The 18,846-nt window shown below is 39.8% G+C and overlaps 1 protein-coding gene across 1 annotated transcript; it reads left to right on the top strand.

The window, feature by feature from the left end:
- Positions 1 to 15,323: 15,323 nt before the first annotated feature.
- On the top strand, positions 15,324 to 18,481 carry PEAK1 (pseudopodium-enriched atypical kinase 1; the record flags this gene model as incomplete). Its single annotated transcript, XM_008936819.1, has 1 exon — positions 15,324 to 18,481. A coding segment is annotated over exon 1 (3,158 nt), but the record flags the coding sequence as incomplete, so codon positions are not given.
- Positions 18,482 to 18,846: the final 365 nt, after the last annotated feature.

Below are 18,846 nucleotides of genomic sequence, written 5' to 3'. Positions count from 1 at the left end.
TAATATTTAAAATAAATAATATTTTAAATATTATAAATAATATTATAAAGCTCTGTTGTGCTTTAGTTGTGCAAAACTTTGAAGCCAGCCACCTGATGCATAACGTTTGAACATGTTCACAATTTGGTTCCACAGTAAGCAAAGCATCTACTCACCAGAGATCTGTTTGAGTTTGTTTAGCAGTAGGAGTATTGCTGCGTCTTGGTGTAACAATCCGCTGTTTGCATCTACAGAAAAACAAAGGTATTGTCCATGTTGTGAGATAACTTCTCAAATCCATCCAAACAGCATAAAAAGCTATAATTGGGCAACACAAACTACAGGAGTTTTTGAATTGCATTCTTCATAGGGAATATTGAAGTTGGACTTTTAAAAAATTATTTTGACAGCTCTTCCTAATTTCTTTCTTTATGCTTTATTTTTAGAGTGTAGAAAAAAGTGTGTACCAGGAATTGAATGGGGATACCAAGGAGTAAGATTTCAGGGACCTTTAGCTTGTGGACCCTGGCACATGAAAGGTTCACAGGGATTTGAGGCAGAATTTTATTTCTTCTAGATGGCCTCAAACTAGTTCTTCCATCACACTCTGTAAAGTGGAAGCCCTCACTCAAATAGTGAACTTGCCGCTGGAGCAACAAATCTTGCTTGGAACCTGTTACTACAGAATGCTCCATTACTAAAAGGGAAGGCACTGGCCAGTATGTGGAATCTGCTTTTTTCCTCCTTTAGCTCAGCACTGCAGACATCAAAGATGCTGCTGCCTAATTTCAGCAAGCAGCCATCTCATTAGCTCTCTAAAGTCTCCTTTCTGCTTTTTTCCTTTCCGGTTCTTATCTCTCCAAGTTTTAGTATGTAATTAAAAGAGTATCGTGGCTGAAGAGTGAAAACTGGATTTTGGCAAATACTGTTACTTGTAAAATGTAATGCATCACCCACACATCCCACGGCAGGGATTGAAGATCTCATACAACCTGTCTTACTTGAGATTTAAGCAAAGTCGTCAGCTGAGCATTTCAGACTGTGTGGATTGCAATTCATCCACGCTTCTCTGAAAAAGAAAAATGTGAAAATGAGACATGGTTAATGTACCAGTCTTTTATGTCTAGAGAACAAATTTAACATAGGACATTAAAGATATAGGCCTACAGTCTATCTTGTGACTACACAATGCTAATCAGCGTTACGAAACCGTCCTTTTGTTAATCATGTTGAATTATATCAGGCTTGGAAGAATTCTGTGCTGGAACAGAAGCACAGTATGTTGGTACTGAATGGCATTTGGCAGAATGCAGCAGGCTTGGCAGCAGAACAGCAGTCAACTGGAGCAAGGCAGAAGCACCAGCAGAATGGTGCGAGTGTAAGTGGCTGTGCACCTGCTTCCTGCCACCGGCCGAGCGCCGTGGCTCTCGCCCACTGGGGTCTGCTCAACACTGCCCCGTTTTATATGGCAGTATCTTGCTCTGGCAGAACTAGAGGAGAACCTAAATGGGAGCTTCTGTGGAGCTGCTCTTTATAACCATTGTGTTCTGAGAAGTGCTGTTAGCTATTTTTCTGTATTTCCACTTTTCTCTTTAGGCTTCCTGTCCCTGCAATACCATACGAGAGTCAGAAAATTATTTTCTCTCTACAGAAGAAAAAAAGGAGGGGGGAAAAAAATGTAGCAGGTTTTTTATTAATATGTATTTTGAGAACCTGCATCGTGCAGTTCAAACCTGCGTCTGTTTCTCAGTATACTTGTATGAAACAACACAGGAGCCAAGTCCTGCAACTTCATACAGATGTGATAAGCAGCTGATAAATATCCTATTACTGGATTTCATAATTAATCCAAACAGAGTTCTGCTGCCTTTATTGAATTTGACATATTGGAATTTCTATCAAAATTAAGGCTTTGGGATTGTGGTTAACATACATGCTTTCAACAAAAGGCTTTTTAAAATAACTGACTTGAAAAAGCTAACACTGTTCTGAGTGTTTGTTACATAAGAAATTATTTGAGTAGGTGGTATGTAAAACAGTCATAGAAGCTGAAGTTAGTAGTGATTACTTTTCTGGTTATACCAAAAGATATATTTCTGCAAATCTCTGTTGAAATGAAAATAATTACACTTTGAATCTTTGTGCTAATTGCTCAGACTATTGTGGTTTTGTTTGGTTTTGTTTTGTTTTTTTCTGAAGAACTGCCTGATACTGTTGCAAATGGAAAGGTTTGCTTTCTAAAAGAGCTTGGAAAAAAAACACAAGCTCAAATTCCAAAACCACGTGTCCTCTCTTCTATATGCCTCTGTATGTCTTCTTTCCCGATGCTGAATTTTAGTGAGCTATGAATAGGTACCTTCATGATCAAGTATACAAATGCCTAAATTAGCTTTCATATATAGTATGGTTTAACTTAATTTCATATTTTGCTATGTTGTTATTAAGAAAGTAAAATTATTAAAATGCAGTATATATTCTGTGGATTAGGCCTAGCTGTAGGTGGTAGGTCTGAAACTGATTGTAAGCAGGAGGTTGTTACTGAATTGGCATGGGATCCTGTGTATTCGTCTTTTCCTAAAATTAGTCAAGGGTTTTTTACGGGTAGTCTGAAAGAAAATGTTAACAGGGAGAGCAGGAAGCCTGAAAGGAGAGACACTTGATGACTATACTGAAGAAAGACTTGAGCAAATAATTTGTATTTATCATGCACCATTGTAAATTGGGAACAAATTGTTTAGGCCAGGCTTGCCTGACTCCAGTGAGACAAGTAAAGATCCTCAAAATCTTGTGGAAGTCATGACCACGCTGTTATCGTGAGTGTGTGAACTTAAAAGGACAGTGCCTGGACTCCACACACAGAGGAATCTACTTCAAGAGCAGGAGAGTTTTGTTTCCACTGTTTGTCAGCAGTATGAAGCTCCAGGAATAGTGTTGTCTTTTGGAGAGCAACAGTCCAAGGGTGCTAATAACAACTCATAGAAGTCACTAGCAGCTGAAGGCTTGGGCAGCTTATTTTAAAGAGAAGACCTGAGAGCTCAGTTTGCTCTTTTTTTTCCCTCTAAAAAAAAGGCAAAGTAGAACCAATGGTACTTCTGAAGTATGGGGGCAAAAGAAATTAGTAACACTGTGTTTCGTAGCTGTTGTGATTGCCATCGCCATTCTCCATTTGGCTAACAGTTGGGATCCCACATACTGTTTATAGAACCATAACATGCCACCACATATTAGTAAGCCCTGTTTGAGCCCATAATCTTTTTTCTTTCTGTATAAATTTCAAGAAGTACTACAAAGAAAAGAGCATGTCATCTCCTCTGTGGACCATACTTGGGAGAGCTGACATACGCATCACCTTCTCACGTGCAGTGTTGATGAAGCAGTATTGGGGAAACATCACTGAGATTCCTGAAACTATTTTCCTAATTTGCCGGAGTGTTGATATTGTCTCCTCAGCTGTCCTTAGAGCCTGAGCCCTGGACCTCAACAGGGAGTCATGGGAAGAGTACGGCTGCTGCCTTGCAACTTGATGCTGCTTATGTGGATGGGACAGTAGGTCTTGGTGTCTCAGTTTCTCTTAGTCTGGTTCTTAGCGTTGTTAACAGTTTAGTTCACAATGGCATAGTCTGGCATATGGCAGGAGTAAAACCTCCTGTTCTAGACCCTCCAAAAAGGCAGGTAATAGCAGCCTTCCATATTTCACTGGGGTTAGCAGTGACAGAATATAATTGCCCTGGGTGTAGTGCGCTTTCTGGGAAATCCATTCCTGCACAAGGGTGGACATGTAGTGGTCCTCTGTGCTAATAAACTACGCTGTCACAAAAACCTTCCTTGAAAAGTAAAGAATTCAAGTGAATGTGATTCAGCTCTTACCTTCAGATCCCAGTAGATTAATATTGAGTCATCTTAGCAGAACAAGACTAGAAAATTCATATTGTGTTTTTTTTCTGGATAGAAAAAGCCTGGCGTTTTTAGGATTCTGTCAAGCACAAGTAGCAAAATTTGTTTGCCATTCAAATACTTTAGGAAAACATCTATATTTGTAAAGGCAAACTAAAGAAAAATAAATTTGGGTGCCATTTTTGCAAACAAATCTTCGTGTTGATTTTTTTTCCTTTGATAGAGCTTGCTTACAGTGCTTCAGTTTTGTTGTTTCATACTGTGTCCTGACCCGCTGGCTAGGTTTCAAGCTTGTGATTGTCAAGGATGATCAGCAGCCTCTTAATTAGTATCTAAGTGCTCTGACAGCGTGCCTGGTCATCAGTGGAAGAACAGCTTCACAGGCATGCTGGGAGCAGAAGGGGCTGGGGCAGCACTGGGGTGTGCCAGGCTCAGCTCGGGATGCTGTTGTTCTTTGTGATAAGCCACCTCTGAGATTTAAGTGGCTTGGTGCAGCTGGATGCCTCTGCTACCCACAAAGCAAATCGGTTCTTGGGGTGGGTTTTGCCTGCATGAAGTCAGACTTCTCGGAAGCAGTAAGCTGTTCCTTCTTTCCCTCTTCTTGTCTTACAGCATTGGGTAAAAATCACAGTGGTTTACATACTTGATAGATTTAAACATCTGCCTTTCAAAATGAAGGATGTTCCTTCTCTCAGAAAATAAATTCAGCAAATTCCCTAGCTGCTAAAACAGTTATTGGATGTAAAGATAAAAATTAATACAGGATTTCTATTAAGTTTCCTTTCTGATTCTGTCCTTGATTATGATTAGTGATGCTTTCACTGAATAGCTCTTCCATGTATGGATTATTTTTAAGCATGGAACCAGATTTTGTGGACTAAAATAAATCATTGGGGTTTTGGTGTGGGTTTTGTTGTTTTGTTTTGTTTTGTTTTTTTTCCACTGCCATACATCATGTCTTTTTTTAGTAGCCTAAAAAGATGATTACTGTCTGTTAGATGCCCTGTGTTTTGCCATTAGTCATTTTCTGTCACCATAGAGGGATACAACTGCATCATGGAGCCCTTCCCAAGGTGGCTGAAACACTGGTGTGTTGTGGACTTGAAGATTTTTCCAGGAGCTCTGATATTGCTGACTTGATAATCAGGCTAAAGAGCATGGAAAGTACTGGGTTCTTCTCAGTGGCCCATAACACAATGCTTTAAATGAAGTAAAGTATTGATTTTCTTGGCTTTGGGGTGTGTTTCCACACTGCTGTTAAAAGCATACTAGGATTTTACACTTGGTGAATCATTTATGATATAGGTACTTGTATTTGATACCATTACAGTAAATCCTCTTCTGTACAAAATAATAACAAGAAGCAGGAGGCTTTCTCTGTACTAGCAGAAGTCTTGCTCTGTCCATGCAGCTGAGTCCTCTGTGAGAACTGGGCACACACAGTCATGGAATGGCATCTTTTCCTGCCTCTGACTGGTCCTGCTCTGGAAGCAGCATTGTGTGGGGGAAATCAGTGAGGAGTAATGCTCAGAGAAACTACAGTCACACAGCCCTGCTATTTGGGGAGTGTTGTCCTAAAAGACAGTTGGACGCAGCACTTAATCATCAGAAGCAGTAAAAAATCACTTCTTGTTTATTATGAATGCTAAAAGCATACAGTTTCAGTATCTGCTAATTCCTTTTCTGAATTTCACCTATGACAGTGCTTTTTATCCCTAATAGCATTCTAAGCAGTGATGGCTTCACATTCTTTGGGGGTGGATTATAGGCAAAGCATAAGGAGTACCTAAGAATATCTGTCGTAAAGCATCGTTGTCGTTTCCTTTTTAACTTCAACACTAGTAAGCAATAATGTCTTTAACCTTCTGACTTACAGCTCATCACTCATTTCATTGCTGTGGCTTATGGCTGCGGATTAAAGTTTCTTGCATTCATCATGCCTGGTAAAGTAGCTTATTGGGATGAATAAATGACATACTAATTAGAAGAGTAGCCAGAATGAGAATAAGCTGCTTGAACTAGCTTTGATGGCCAAAAAAATTACCTGTAGCCAGTGTCTCAAGATCATCAAAGAGATCCTCAAATTAGAATGTTTGTCTTTGATCACAGATGCAAGGAAGAAGGCAAAATGACTGCACCAAGTGCAACGGTGGGAGGAGATGGTTGCTGTGGAATGGAAAACTGAAGTTTTTACAAAGTTTCCAGGCACTTTGCTGCACCAAGTAGTGAATGAGATATCACTATGTGTTTAATTTTCTTTATATTTTGCACTGTAAACTAGTAATTTTTGTGTCTTCAGAAGTCAAATTAAATAGGTTAGTTGTAGAGAAAAATCTTTTTTATATAATTTCTTTGTCATTTTATCCCCATTTTTCTATTTTGTAGTATGGAAAAGTTAAAACAGTACTGATCTTTTGTACAACTTCCATTTCACTTCCTTACCTTTTGAATTACCACCATCTTTCATATGCCTTGCTATGGATTTATGTGGATCACTGCAAGTTCCACATGGCAGTGTAGCACACAGTCACTTGGCCCAAGTAGCTTATAGCCTGAGGTTCCAGTTGCCCAATACTAAACATGATCATGTAGTCGTAAAAAGCAGACATGAACACAATATATGTTTCCAGGGCTGAGGTATACGCCTGGAACAAGAGTGAGAAAACAAAGTGTGGGAGGAGAAGAGGAAGGCCTCACCACAGGGAGGTAATGGGATATTAGTATTATTTCACCATTTAGTTATTTTGCTATATTAAACAAAAACACTGAAAGTAAAGAGAAGGATCTGACAAAAAGTAAAAAAGCCAGAATCTTGTTGTTATCAAAAAGATTAATTTTGAGCAAGCCCTTGGCAAAGAAAGGCTTATATAGGTAAAATCCTAGACAAAAGGGAAATACCATACGGAGGTGCAAGGGATATGTACTGGAGGCTCGACTGAAGAGCACAGAGCAGGAATCTTTAAGACAACATCTTATATTCTGTGGTTTTTTTGATGCATCAGATCTTGTGAATGTTTTTTTCTGAATCCAGCTGACCAGTTGATCTCATTTCCAGCTTGATTCAGCTTTTTATATGGAATAATTTTCTTTTTATCGATTTAAATATACTGCATTGTGTTTGTTGGGGGTTTTTTTTGAGACAGACACTAAATGGGAACACCCAGTCTATCTTCATTATGCGATGGATCATTTAATATAATATTATTTGTCTCAATCTGAACTAAAGAATCCTAATCTTTTTGTTTCAGTTAATATGAAAAGCTTTTCATCCCTTGAAAAATTTTTCTGGTTGCTTTATGCTGCATTTCTTCCTGACATGTCATAAATAGAACTGAACACAATATTCAGTAAATCATGTCATTGATTTTTTTAACGCTGAAAGCATGTAATTTGCTGGTTGCCTTTTGTATTGTGTTGCACCATTTCCATGTCCTGCAGTTAGTGATTTGTGAGAGTTTCTTAAAAACGTAGAATAAAATTGTGCCATTTCTCTTTTACCCATTATTTCATTGTCTGGTAGGAAGAAGAGCAAGTTTCCTCAGAGAAGTCATGATAAAAACCATGTCCCATTCATACTGTGTCTGGCTTCTCAGTGTACTGATGCCTGGCTCTGAGGTGGGACCACATCATCCCACGTGTAGCTCAGCCACCTGGTTCTCAAGTTTCTCCACGGTTCCTGGCTTTAGATAGTGTGTCCCTACTGTGCTATTGCTCTTAATTTACCAGTTATTTTTAATCTCTCTTTTTTTATAATGGCTGATAGTGTTTTAGCTTTAATTTTTTTGAGTCTTTATTTAATAACTCATAAGGGTTTTGGAGAAGGGGTTGAGACTGATGTTGAGTACTCCTCTGGCTTCTTTGCAGTGTGTTTTCCATATCATAGCTGACACTGGCTGCAGTCTACTAATTCTAAGTTACCCACTCCTGATACTACAATGTTTTGTTTGGCTACTTTTTAGTAAGATCCTTCAAATCTTATCTAATAGTGTTTTGTATTTTGCGATGAAGAAGTTATTTTGCTGAACTGAAATTTATAGACTTTGGGCACTTGTGCTTTCTGCTGCATCAGGGGCTTGGCATGAAGATTTTCAGAGCCAGAGGTGCAGTAGTCCGAGGGAGAGAGCTGTAAGTAATTTGAAGTTGCAGAATTGATGAGTTCAATATTACAGTGATGATATACACTGTTTCCATGCTCAGGCTGTGTTCAGCAGAAGGATAACTACCACCATTCCTGGGTTTTCTAACTATAGAAGCACTATAATGTTTTCTAGGTATTTCTCTTTTTTTTGTTGCAAATACATTCCAGAGAGGTTTGGTAAAATGTATTGTTCTAGATGTTTTCAGGTGCTTAAACAACAGGCAAAATAAGATCCATTGCAGGATTTCAAGTGAGCCAGAGAAAGGTAAATCAAAGATAATTGGATTGGTCAAGGTATAGTCATACCAGTGCATTTTTAATATGCTGTAAAGTGCTTAATTCTCTTAATTTTGCTTAAGTAGAGTTGGGCCAAACTGAAATGCAATGAAATTGAGGATTTATTGTTTTTTTTTAAGTTATCGTTATCATGCTTGTTCCTGTCAGCTGATGCTTTTACCCTTAATTTGCTGCTAGATTGTGGAATGTTGTACACAGCTCTTTAGGAAGCAAGGTAAACAAACATATCTTACTGAGTTATTCTTTTTAAAAAGTAAAAAATTAAAACTAATTTTCTGTGCAAGTAGGAAGTATACCTAAAGAATATACTGTGCAGCGTTGTCTGAATGGTCATTACAAATTTAAGTTTTATTAATGCTAAATGATAAGAATTTTTTTTTTTTTTTTCAAAAGGAAAAAAAAATATTTTTAAGAGCTTTCTCCAGTTAAGAATCTCTTCTTATTACCAGAACTCTGAAGAGATCATATTCGAATACATGCCTTGGCTGGTCTGTTGGGCCTCAACACCAAATTTGGGCACTTGTCCTTATTATTGGTTTTTGTGTTCTCAGTGCGATGATGCAGAATCTAATCAGATTACCTGGGCAGATCCTGAGGATATTTCTTGCCTTTTCCCTACTCTGGCATTAGCTGTTTAGGTTAGGTAAATTGTAGAGAAATGCCTATTTTCTCTTGAAGCATTACAGATTGTCTAGCCCTAGGCAGGTTTTTGCTCTGGTTCATTGGTTATTTCTATCATGTTTTATTCTTACAAGTTTTAGACAGAAAAAAAACATATTCAAGGGTTTCATTCACTTAGTTTTATGAAATATTATGTAATTTAAACCCTTTTTAAAGGAGAGGAAATACCGTGTGAGAGGTTAAAAGCAGAAATGGTTGGAAATTGTTTTCCTGATTGTTTCATACTGTCTTGCAGCAAGGTTGCAAGTAGGTGGGGTTTTTTCAGTACTTCAGGTAGAAGTGATTCTGTTGTCATGTCCATCCATCACATGTCTTAAATCTCAGCAGCCTGGTACCAAGAGTGGTTCTGTGATAACCTGGCAACTTCTAGTCTAGGTCATTGCCTCTTCAATATCCACTGCAGATTTATTGTATTTTCTGCAGAACTGTCATTTTATGGCCTTGGACAGTTACCAGGGCACTTGGTGCTGACTGGAGGTGGCGGTGAACCTCCAGTTGTGGGGGAACCCACAACTTTTTGTAACAAGATAGAACTTTTCTTTTTCAACACAAATTATAATACCTAGCATTTATGGAAATTTCCACCTGTGCTATCTGTCATAGTCACAGTTCTGGCTTGGTACAACAATGATCCGATATTTAATGAGTATTAGGCCACTTTGGGAATAAAACTGGGGCAGTCCATAATGCCATTTGCCATTATTTTGTTCCACATTTTTTTCATGGCATACCTCATGTGAAGTAAATGTCATGACTGAACTGGGCATCACTTTAGAGTCAGGGTTGATTGCTTGATCTTTCACCAAGTTGTGAGTCACTGTTCATCTCTACAAAGATATCTATTAAGAAACGTTCATTCACCTTTGAAGTGCTGTGAGATCTGTGAGTGCACTGCTCGCATTTTTTAATATTGATACTGTAGCTTTCATTTCCAAAGTCTGCTGTGAAACTATATAGTTTGTTGTTTGGTTGTTTTTTTTTTTTTTTCTTGATTTATATTTCATTGATAAGTGCTGCAAGATTATTCAAAGCACAGTGCTTCTGGGTACTGAATGTAAACAAGTGTATTTCTCAACATGCTTTCAAACTGGGACCATGACTTCTCTGGCAGTGAAGCTCTTTCTCTGTGTTTTATTTCATGGATCTGACAGAGGTTGCAGTTCACTTCACTGGGGGTTTTGCTTTCCTTTGAAGTTGGACAAATGATGTAAAATTTAAGAATATTTTTTTAATGGCCTGAAGAAGAAAGAAAAAAAACTAATTAGCACATTTCACATTTGGTTGTGGTCCCAGTTATCCGTACTGGATAGTTCAGTGGCCCTGCCTCAGGAGGTCTCAACACTGTGGGAGATGTAGTGTTTCTACAGCCCATTGCCACTGAAGCAGGACCAAATGTGTGAAGTTGTAGCATCTCAGTTTTTCCAGAGATTCTATTAAAATGTTGACAATTATATTAAAGTTTAAAAGAAACAGGAATTGGACACCGGCAAAGAATACCATTGCTTTATTTTTATTACGTTGGACTTGCACTTTTGTTTATGATGATCAATGACTGTCCAGATCCCTGTAAGTGGTTCAGACCAGACCACAAAGCCCTAGTGGTTTTGTGGTGTTTGGGCACTCCTACAGAGGAAACCTGGGTTGGAGTCCCATTGCTGATGTTTTCAGTCTGAGGATGTGCCTGTCAATGGTGAGAGGTTCATGGGTTGTTTGGTAGCTGGTTATTGGATTGTTGTCTGATAAGAAGGCTGATCAATGCAATTTATTGTACAGCATAAAAACTGCAGGCCCATTTTCATGGATAGCAACGCTAAAGCTAAATGCCTTTTCCCTGGAGATGGCAAACAAAAGGAAATCTGCACCAAGTACCTAGTGATCTAAGAAGAGATCAAAGAGTGATAGTGTTACAATTACAAATGATGAAATGCACACTTGTGCAGATTGCTCAGTAATATAGTAGGCATTCATTTAAGGGGAATTTCTTTGCAGCGTACAGCATTGCAAACACATGTCTAATAGGTGCATTCATTTTAATATGCTCATTCATTGAGCAGGCCTGATTAATTAGTGCGTGTCACCATCTGGTACTTACTGAGACTATTCATTTTTAAAATGTTGAAATTGTAGGGAATGTTGCACACCAATTAAGTTCCTTTTAATTGGATTATGTTAGTATAAAGTATTACTGGAGAAGGCCTTCGTTGTGATTCAGCCAGCATGCATCTAAAGGAGCCCCGCCAGCCTGAAATTACTTAGAACAAAGGGAGAATGCCTGAAATGCATATTTATTACTATCTTTCTGCACTCAACAAAGATGATGTCAACAAATAGGAGCCACAAAAATACTTCTACATTTCTATGCAAGGTTCAGTTTACTGACGTGAGGACGTCTCAACTGATTACTTTGCACTGCAGCTCTGAATCTGTCTTCTTCCACCTCTGACCTGCAAAGTGAAATACATTTTTGTGTTTCTGTTTGTTTGGTATCAACTCAACAGGGCCAGACTGAGCCCTCCTGCATGCAGTTGTGTATCTGCTGAAATGAGGAGCATCGTTGTCATTTACACAAAGAGTGATTTGGCCTTTAAAGCTGATAAACTATCAGTGCTGACTCAACCATTTAGTGAATGAAGTAGCACAATCTGCTGGCTGCGGCACCATGTTAGGAGCAGAACTTGTCTGTCTGTACTTGCTCCTGTCACTGACTCACTTGGTGAAAGTTAGTTACTTAACATCATTGCACTGCAGTGTTTCCATGTATAAATTGTGGATAGTTATGTTTATCAACTCACGTAAAAGGCTTTGAAATACAGGGTTGAAATGCACAGCGTTGATATTATGTATTCACTGTCCATGCTTTCTTTAGAAGCCTAATGCTATTTTGTATTTCACATTTGGGGTTGTCATTGTCTTGATTTTGCAGAGATGATCTTCAAGTAAGTTCTGTCATCTGAACTACTCATTTCAGAAGAGCCAGGAGCTCTGTAGAGTACATGTTCCCCTGCGTTCCTTAGCAGTTACACGAGCTGTGATGGAAGCGGGGAAGTTACGTACTAAAAGACACCTCATCAGTAGCAGCTTAAGAGATCTGATGTGCAAGTGCCCGGATCTCTTGTTGACCTTCTTTGTTTTGGAAAGCAGGGCGGGAATCCAGGAATGAACAATTTCAGGATATTTTTCTCTTGTTGGATTAGTGCAAGGCTCCGTTCCCTTCCGTGGCCTCTGCTGCCCCCTACCAAGTTGCAGCTGCTGTTCCCAGCAATGGAAGCGACAGCCTGAACATGTGAAGAATGTTTTATATCTTCTAATACTGAAAGAAGATCTAATTCCTGTTATCATTCATAATCACTCTTGCTATAATTATCTCTCATAGTAGGGAATCTGTAGTTGAAACAGTAAATGTATTTTCTTTAAAGGGAAAGAACACATCAGACAAGTTGCTCCTAGTTGCACAGCAATGAAGAAGCTGCCTGAATTTCTTTTAGAATAGAAATACTTTTTTAGATACATAAAGGTTACTATGAATTTAATTTGTAATAGCATAGGAGTGCTTCTGATTGCCATGTGCGAAAGTAGCACAATGTTGGAATTGTGTTGGTTGTTTTTTTAAGATAGATTTCCTCTAGTTCGGAGGTGCCTATTTCCTCTTTGTTGCAGCTGCAGGCAGCGTCAGAGCATGCTGCAGGAACTGCTCATCCTGCATCTGCCGAGGCCAGCTGGACATCCAGCTATAGTTTATCAACCTGAGGAGTCTGTGGCACCTGCTGGTACACAGACCGTGTCAAAAGTCATGTTGGAGAATATGGTTGTGTTGAAACCATCTCCATTAGGTGCTGAAGAGTGAAAAATCTAAGATAGCTGCATGTGTCTTACATATTTTCTGTGTACAAGTTAGATGTCTGCCTGCATTTGCATGGACACATCAACATGTATTTTCTTTTGACGGTAAGCTGCTGCAGGTGGTGCTCCTGGGGCGGGGGATGTATGTTTGCGCAGGGCTATGACCATGGCATAGTTGTTACTACCGACTGGAGCGCTGTGGTGTAGTTCTGCTGTCTCCTGTAGTTTGTATTCATATGTTGAGCATAGCCCTCATTTGGGTTAGAGGAAAACCGATTAGTGTCGGGGTACCTGAGGGAATGAGAGCGAGTACAACCATCAGTAAAACACGGAAGTGCAGTCACCTGAAGGTGTGCAATACAGTACCTTCCCATTTCTGCCCCAACATTATTAGCAGGAACTGCTTGACCTCAGAGGCCCTAAAGCTGTCTAATTTGTGATAGGATTCTAGAACAAGTGCAGTTCATGCATCTTCAGAGAAATAGTATTACCCTGTTAAATCTGAAAACCACACACATCTGCACTGTACCTTTTGTTTAATTGTTTGTTCAGAGGTTTTATGTAATGGGGAAATATAGTTTCCAAGAAAACATTTAGTTTAGGCTCTCATTAGTGTAACTTTACTCCTTTTATTTGTTAAATACATGAAAAGGAGCTAACCAGAGAATAAAATTCTAGTATGTGTGCGTGCTCTCTCTCTGATTTTAGGAGAAGTATTTCTTACTGTAAGTTTTTCTGCTTACAGTATATGGGCTTGCAAAGTGTTGAAGCAACAAATCTTGGCAGAGATGAAAAAAATACAAAGGCATTTTATTCTGTATATATAAAACAAAGGCTGAAAGTTTGGGCAAATCTCTATCTGGCAGACTTTGTCTTTTAGGTCATACAGAGGAAGCTTTTGGCGCTGACTTTTTGGCAGAAAGCTTTGTCTGGAAACATATTTAGTCAATGTATGAAATATGATAGCCCTGGTACCATGAATGTGCCTGAAGATAATCCAATAGAGTTAGACTTCAGCTCCATCTGGTGTTGGAACAGGATTGCTGTATTTGAGTTTGCCAAAACACAGAGCAGTACGTGAGGAGACTGAGAAATTTATTCAAGCGTCGGTTTTACTCATGGTTTCTATTGTTTGCTACACTGATGAAAACCAGTTGTGCCCATGGTGAGTTCCAGCAGAGCTGTCCTGCTGCTAGGTTACTAACCATGGGCTCTGTAGTGAGCTGTGTCTTTAACTGAAGGGCTTTATTAATGCCCTTTCAGTGTACCTATGTGATCAGCAAGTATATTTTCACACAAAGCCTGTAAGAATATAAAAATATTGATTTTTCTATGCTTGCGTTTACAGAAGTAGCAGTGGACAAACAGATTCTTTCACCTCAGTAAAATGTCTCCAATAATTTGAGTTATGCAACAGTGATGAAGAGACCAGACTTGTGGATTTGGCTTAGAAGGCTTAAAATCTTCAGGCATTAATTCATGAAACTCTCAAATCCTGGATATTCCAATGACTATAAAGCACAGCAGATTTGTGTTTGGTTTTTACTTAAGGCTGATCGTTTCAGGAAATAAAAAGGTTTTACTTTGAAATACATTTCTAATTCTTTTTCAATTGTTATTTCTGGAGGGGTTAGGTAGAAAAGCTACATGTGAAACAAATCAGAGGCTAAAAATCCATAGCTTCATTTTGAGGCTGTAAGAATGGTTTATTGCCACTATTGTAAGCTAAAGGAGAGGAAACAGACTTTCTAGAAAGGTTTCCCCAGCATTTTTAGCCGACTTTTCCAGGATAGCAGTCCAGGCTGTCCCTTCAACCAAAACACACCTCCAGTTTCAATTTGACTCTGATAAAGAAGGTGCTAAACTGGCAGAGTTTAGAATCACTTGAACATACGCTGTCATTTAAGCTGAACTCATTCCCATTCGAAGCTAAAACAAATTATCTCGATTGCATTTAGCAGAGTAAAAGTACTCTTACTTTCCTGTCACATGCAAAAGTAATTCTACTGAAAGCGATGTGCGCTAATCTTCAGGTTTATATCCTCTTCCTAGCATTTGCTTTAGTGGACAAAATTAAAGGTCAGTGGTCCTAAACTAGTCAAGACAATTATTCTAAATTCTCAGTCATTGCCATTTCTCTCTTCTTTCAGTAATACAGGACTTAGCTGTCAAAGTTTTCATTCTTTATGTATGAGAAGAATGATATTTGCAACTCTTTTTTGCATTTCAGTGACATAGTTTTGTAAATTTAGGTAAAAAGAGCTAAGACCATCAGCAAAAGGCTATTTGCTTATTCCAACTTGTGCATTGTGTAGAAGACACAAGTATGATGATCAGCCTGTTTTTTCCCTGTTCTTATCCTCATTCTCTTTTGTGTTTCAGAATGATCACTGCTCAAAACAGTAGCCATACAAAGTGAGCAGAGCAGAAACGTATGGGTGAAATTCTTACCATGCACTGAACAGCACAGCATCAAGTGCAGAGCTCTGGGAAGATGTCTGCTTGCAACACTTTCACTGAACACGTCTGGAAACCTGGTGAATGTAAGAACTGCTTCAAGCCCAAAAGCTTGCATCAGTTGCCCCCAGAATCTGAGAAAAAAAACCTCTCGCATGGCAATCTGAAACCAAATGCAAACCAAAGTAGCAGCCATCGTGGGAGAAATACGGGAAATTTCCGACCACCTGTGGCAAAGAAACCCACTATAGCTGTGAAACCCACCATGATGGTAGTAGATGGGCAGGGGATATGTGGCGAGATCAGCACGCCGGATCATTGTGAGAATAAACCGGTGCCTGCAGGATGGAACCGAAACAAGGCTGTCTTGAACAAAAAACCACTGAACAACAATAACGAAGATGAAATCGAAGGTTATAACCATATTCATAGGCCTTATGGCAACAGCGACGGTGTAGGTAAGGTACCAAGTAACAATAATAATGGACTGACAGAAGTTTTGAAGGAGATCGCGGGTTTGGATACCACACCTCAGCTAACTGGAAATGAAATGAACTCAAGGGAAACCTTCTTGGGAAGAATAAACAATTGTTATAAGAGATCGTTAGAAAGAAAGATCCCTCCAAGCTGCATGATGGGTGGAATGAAGGATTCACACAGTAAGCATGTTATTCTGAGTGGAAGCACTGAAGTAATAAGTAATGAAGGTGGACGTTTCTGTTATCCAGAGTTCTCTAGTGGAGATGAGAGTGAGGATGACACGTTTTTTGGCAGCATGCAAGAAGAGCACGAGAGCTGGGATGAAAGCGATGAAGAGTTGCTAGCAATGGAAATTCGTATGAGGGGCCAACCTCGCTTTGCTAATTTTAGAGCTAACACCCTATCTCCTGTTCAGTTCTGTGTTGACAAAAAATGGAATACTGTGCCCCTTAGAAACAAGTCTCTGCAGCGGATCTGTGCGGTAGATTATGACGACAGTTACGATGAAATTTTAAATGGTTATGGAGAAGAGGCTATGCTTCTTTATGGGCAAGAGAGCATGCAGAGCATGGTATCTTCTGATTCTACATCTCCTGATTCTTCTTTGACAGAAGAGTCTCGTTCTGGAACAGCCAGCAGCTCTTCCCAGAAGGTCTGTAATGGGGGGTTATCTCCTAGCACTCCTCAGGACCTCAAGTTAATTGAACCAGAATATGAAAGTCTTTGCGATAGTCAACAAGTGAAGGATGTGTCAAAAGCTCCCAGAAATGTTCCAAAAAGCCCAGAAACTCACAAGGCAGTCCTTGCGCTTCGACTGGAAGAGAAGGATGGCAAAATTGCTGTGCAGACTGATAAACAAGAGAGTAAAAGTTCTTCAGATGTTGCTGGTCAAGCCGTAACTATAAATTTGGTGCCTGTGGAAGAGCAGGCAAAACCTTACAGGGTAGTGAATATGGAACAACCAGTTTGCAAGCCATATACCATAGTAGATGTATCAGCTGCCATGACCAATGAACGTAAGGAGAATCAGACTGAAACCTCAGAAACCAAAAATACATCATCTAGCCCAAGCTCCCCAGTAACTCCAGGCATATCTATTACATCGTCTACAGCATCGCCTGTACGAGTCAATGCTAATCTGAAAAAATCTAGTGCAATCAGATATCAAGAAGTGTGGACTTCTAGTACTAGTCCAAGACAGAAGATACCTAAGGTGGAGTTAACTAACAGCTCAGGACCTTCTGTTCCTCCCAGGAAGACAAGCCACAAGTCAGCTCCTACTTCACCTACAGCTACGAACATTTCTTCCAAAACTATTCCGGTTAAGTCTCCCAATTTATCTGAGATAAAGTTCAACAGCTACAATAATGCTGGCATGCCCCCTTTTCCCATTATCATTCACGATGAGCCCACTTATGCTAAGAGTTCCAAAAATGCTATTAAAGTTCCTATTGTAATCAATCCAAATGCATATGATAACCTGGCCATCTATAAAAGTTTCCTAGGGACCAGCGGAGAGCTATCCATCAAAGACAAAACGACTAGTGTAATAAGCCACACATATGAAGAAATAGAAACAGAAAGCAAAATGACTGAAGCCATAGGAAGTAAACCCACTGACCTTTCCCAAGCGAAGGGGGTGACTAATAGCTCGGAGTGCAGGCTGGGTTCTGTGGCTCAAAAGGTCCAAGAGTTTAATAGCTGTCTCAGTAAGAGTCAGATATCACCGCAGAGAAGTCATAGTTCTGACCACAGCTCCCCATCAAGAGTTCAAAAGACAACACAGGAGCCTGCAGCAAAACCAGACATAATGCCAGAGGCTTCCGTTGGCAGCAGCGGTGGTAGAGAGAATGCGAGCACGGTGCTTTCACAGATTGTGGCTTCCATCCAGCCTCCCCAGTCTCCTCCAGAAACACCTCAGTCTGGACCCAAGTCTTGTAGCGTAGAAGAACTGTATTCCTTGCCCCCTGACGCAGATGCTACTAAAAACACGCTGGTACGACCCAAGTCTCTGTTTACATCGCAGTCTGAAATAGAGTCACCCAAGACAGTGGAAAGCACTGCCAATAAAGTGCAGAAAGATTCCTTTTCACAGCCCGTTGCCGCTCACTCTCCAAAGCCAGTGAGAACCACCCCGAATACCACAAGTCCCAAAACAGAGCAAGCCCCGCCATTTCCTCCTCCACGGTCCACCTCTTCACCTTATCACGCAAGTAACTTGTTGCAAAGGCATTTCAGCAATTGGAGCAAACCAAACAGTCCCACCAGGTCGACAGAGGCTGAGTCAATCCTTCATTCAGAAGGTCGGCGAGCTGCAGATGCGAAACCCAAACGCTGGATATCGTTTAAGAGCTTCTTCCGACGCAGGAAAACCGACGATGAGGAAGAGAAAGAGAAAGAAAGGGAGAAAGGAAGATTGGTGGGCCTTGATGGAACTGTTATACATATGCTCCCCCCTCCTCCTGTTCAACGTCATCACTGGTTCAGTGAGGCAAAGTCAGACTCCAGTGAGAAGCCGTCGATTGTTTTCATGTACAGATGTGAACCGGCGCAAGCCGAAGCCCAGGCTGACCATCAGAGCACGAGCGGGGAGTCTGAGGCCGCAGGCCCACTAGCAAAAGACAAAGGACAGACGCAGGAAAAGGCTCCAGAGAGCTCTGAACAGAAAGTGGCGAGCCATTCGTCACCACCTCAGCTTGCCAGGAAAATCCCCAGGTAATTTGCTCATCTTTTTTAGTCATTCAGTTGCAAACTGTCCTGTATATAGATACTTCTGAAAAGGGCAGACATTAAGGAGTTTTATTACATTGTGTAAATTGTTTCAAAGGATATTTATTTTTGGTAACAAAGCATGTTTTTTAAATCTCTGCATTATACTGGATATCTTTTTTTTTTTTAAGTTACTAGAAACAGTACCTGGTATTTCGAGTTTGTGGGCTCACTAATATGTCACATTAGCCATGTTACATTGAATTGGATACATTTTCCTGAATTTGTAGTTTAAGAAAGTGTTCTTATGATATAGGAAACTAAAGATATTTCTCTGCAGAAATAGAAGGCAACTATGGAAAAGTATAATC

Source organism: Merops nubicus, unplaced genomic scaffold (genome assembly GCF_000691845.1).
Source record: "Merops nubicus isolate BGI_N331 unplaced genomic scaffold, ASM69184v1 scaffold49153, whole genome shotgun sequence".
In the NCBI taxonomy this organism is placed as follows: Eukaryota; Metazoa; Chordata; class Aves; order Coraciiformes; family Meropidae; genus Merops; species Merops nubicus.
Note: the sequence above shows the minus strand (reverse complement) of the source record. Positions and strands in the feature narration are given on the sequence as shown.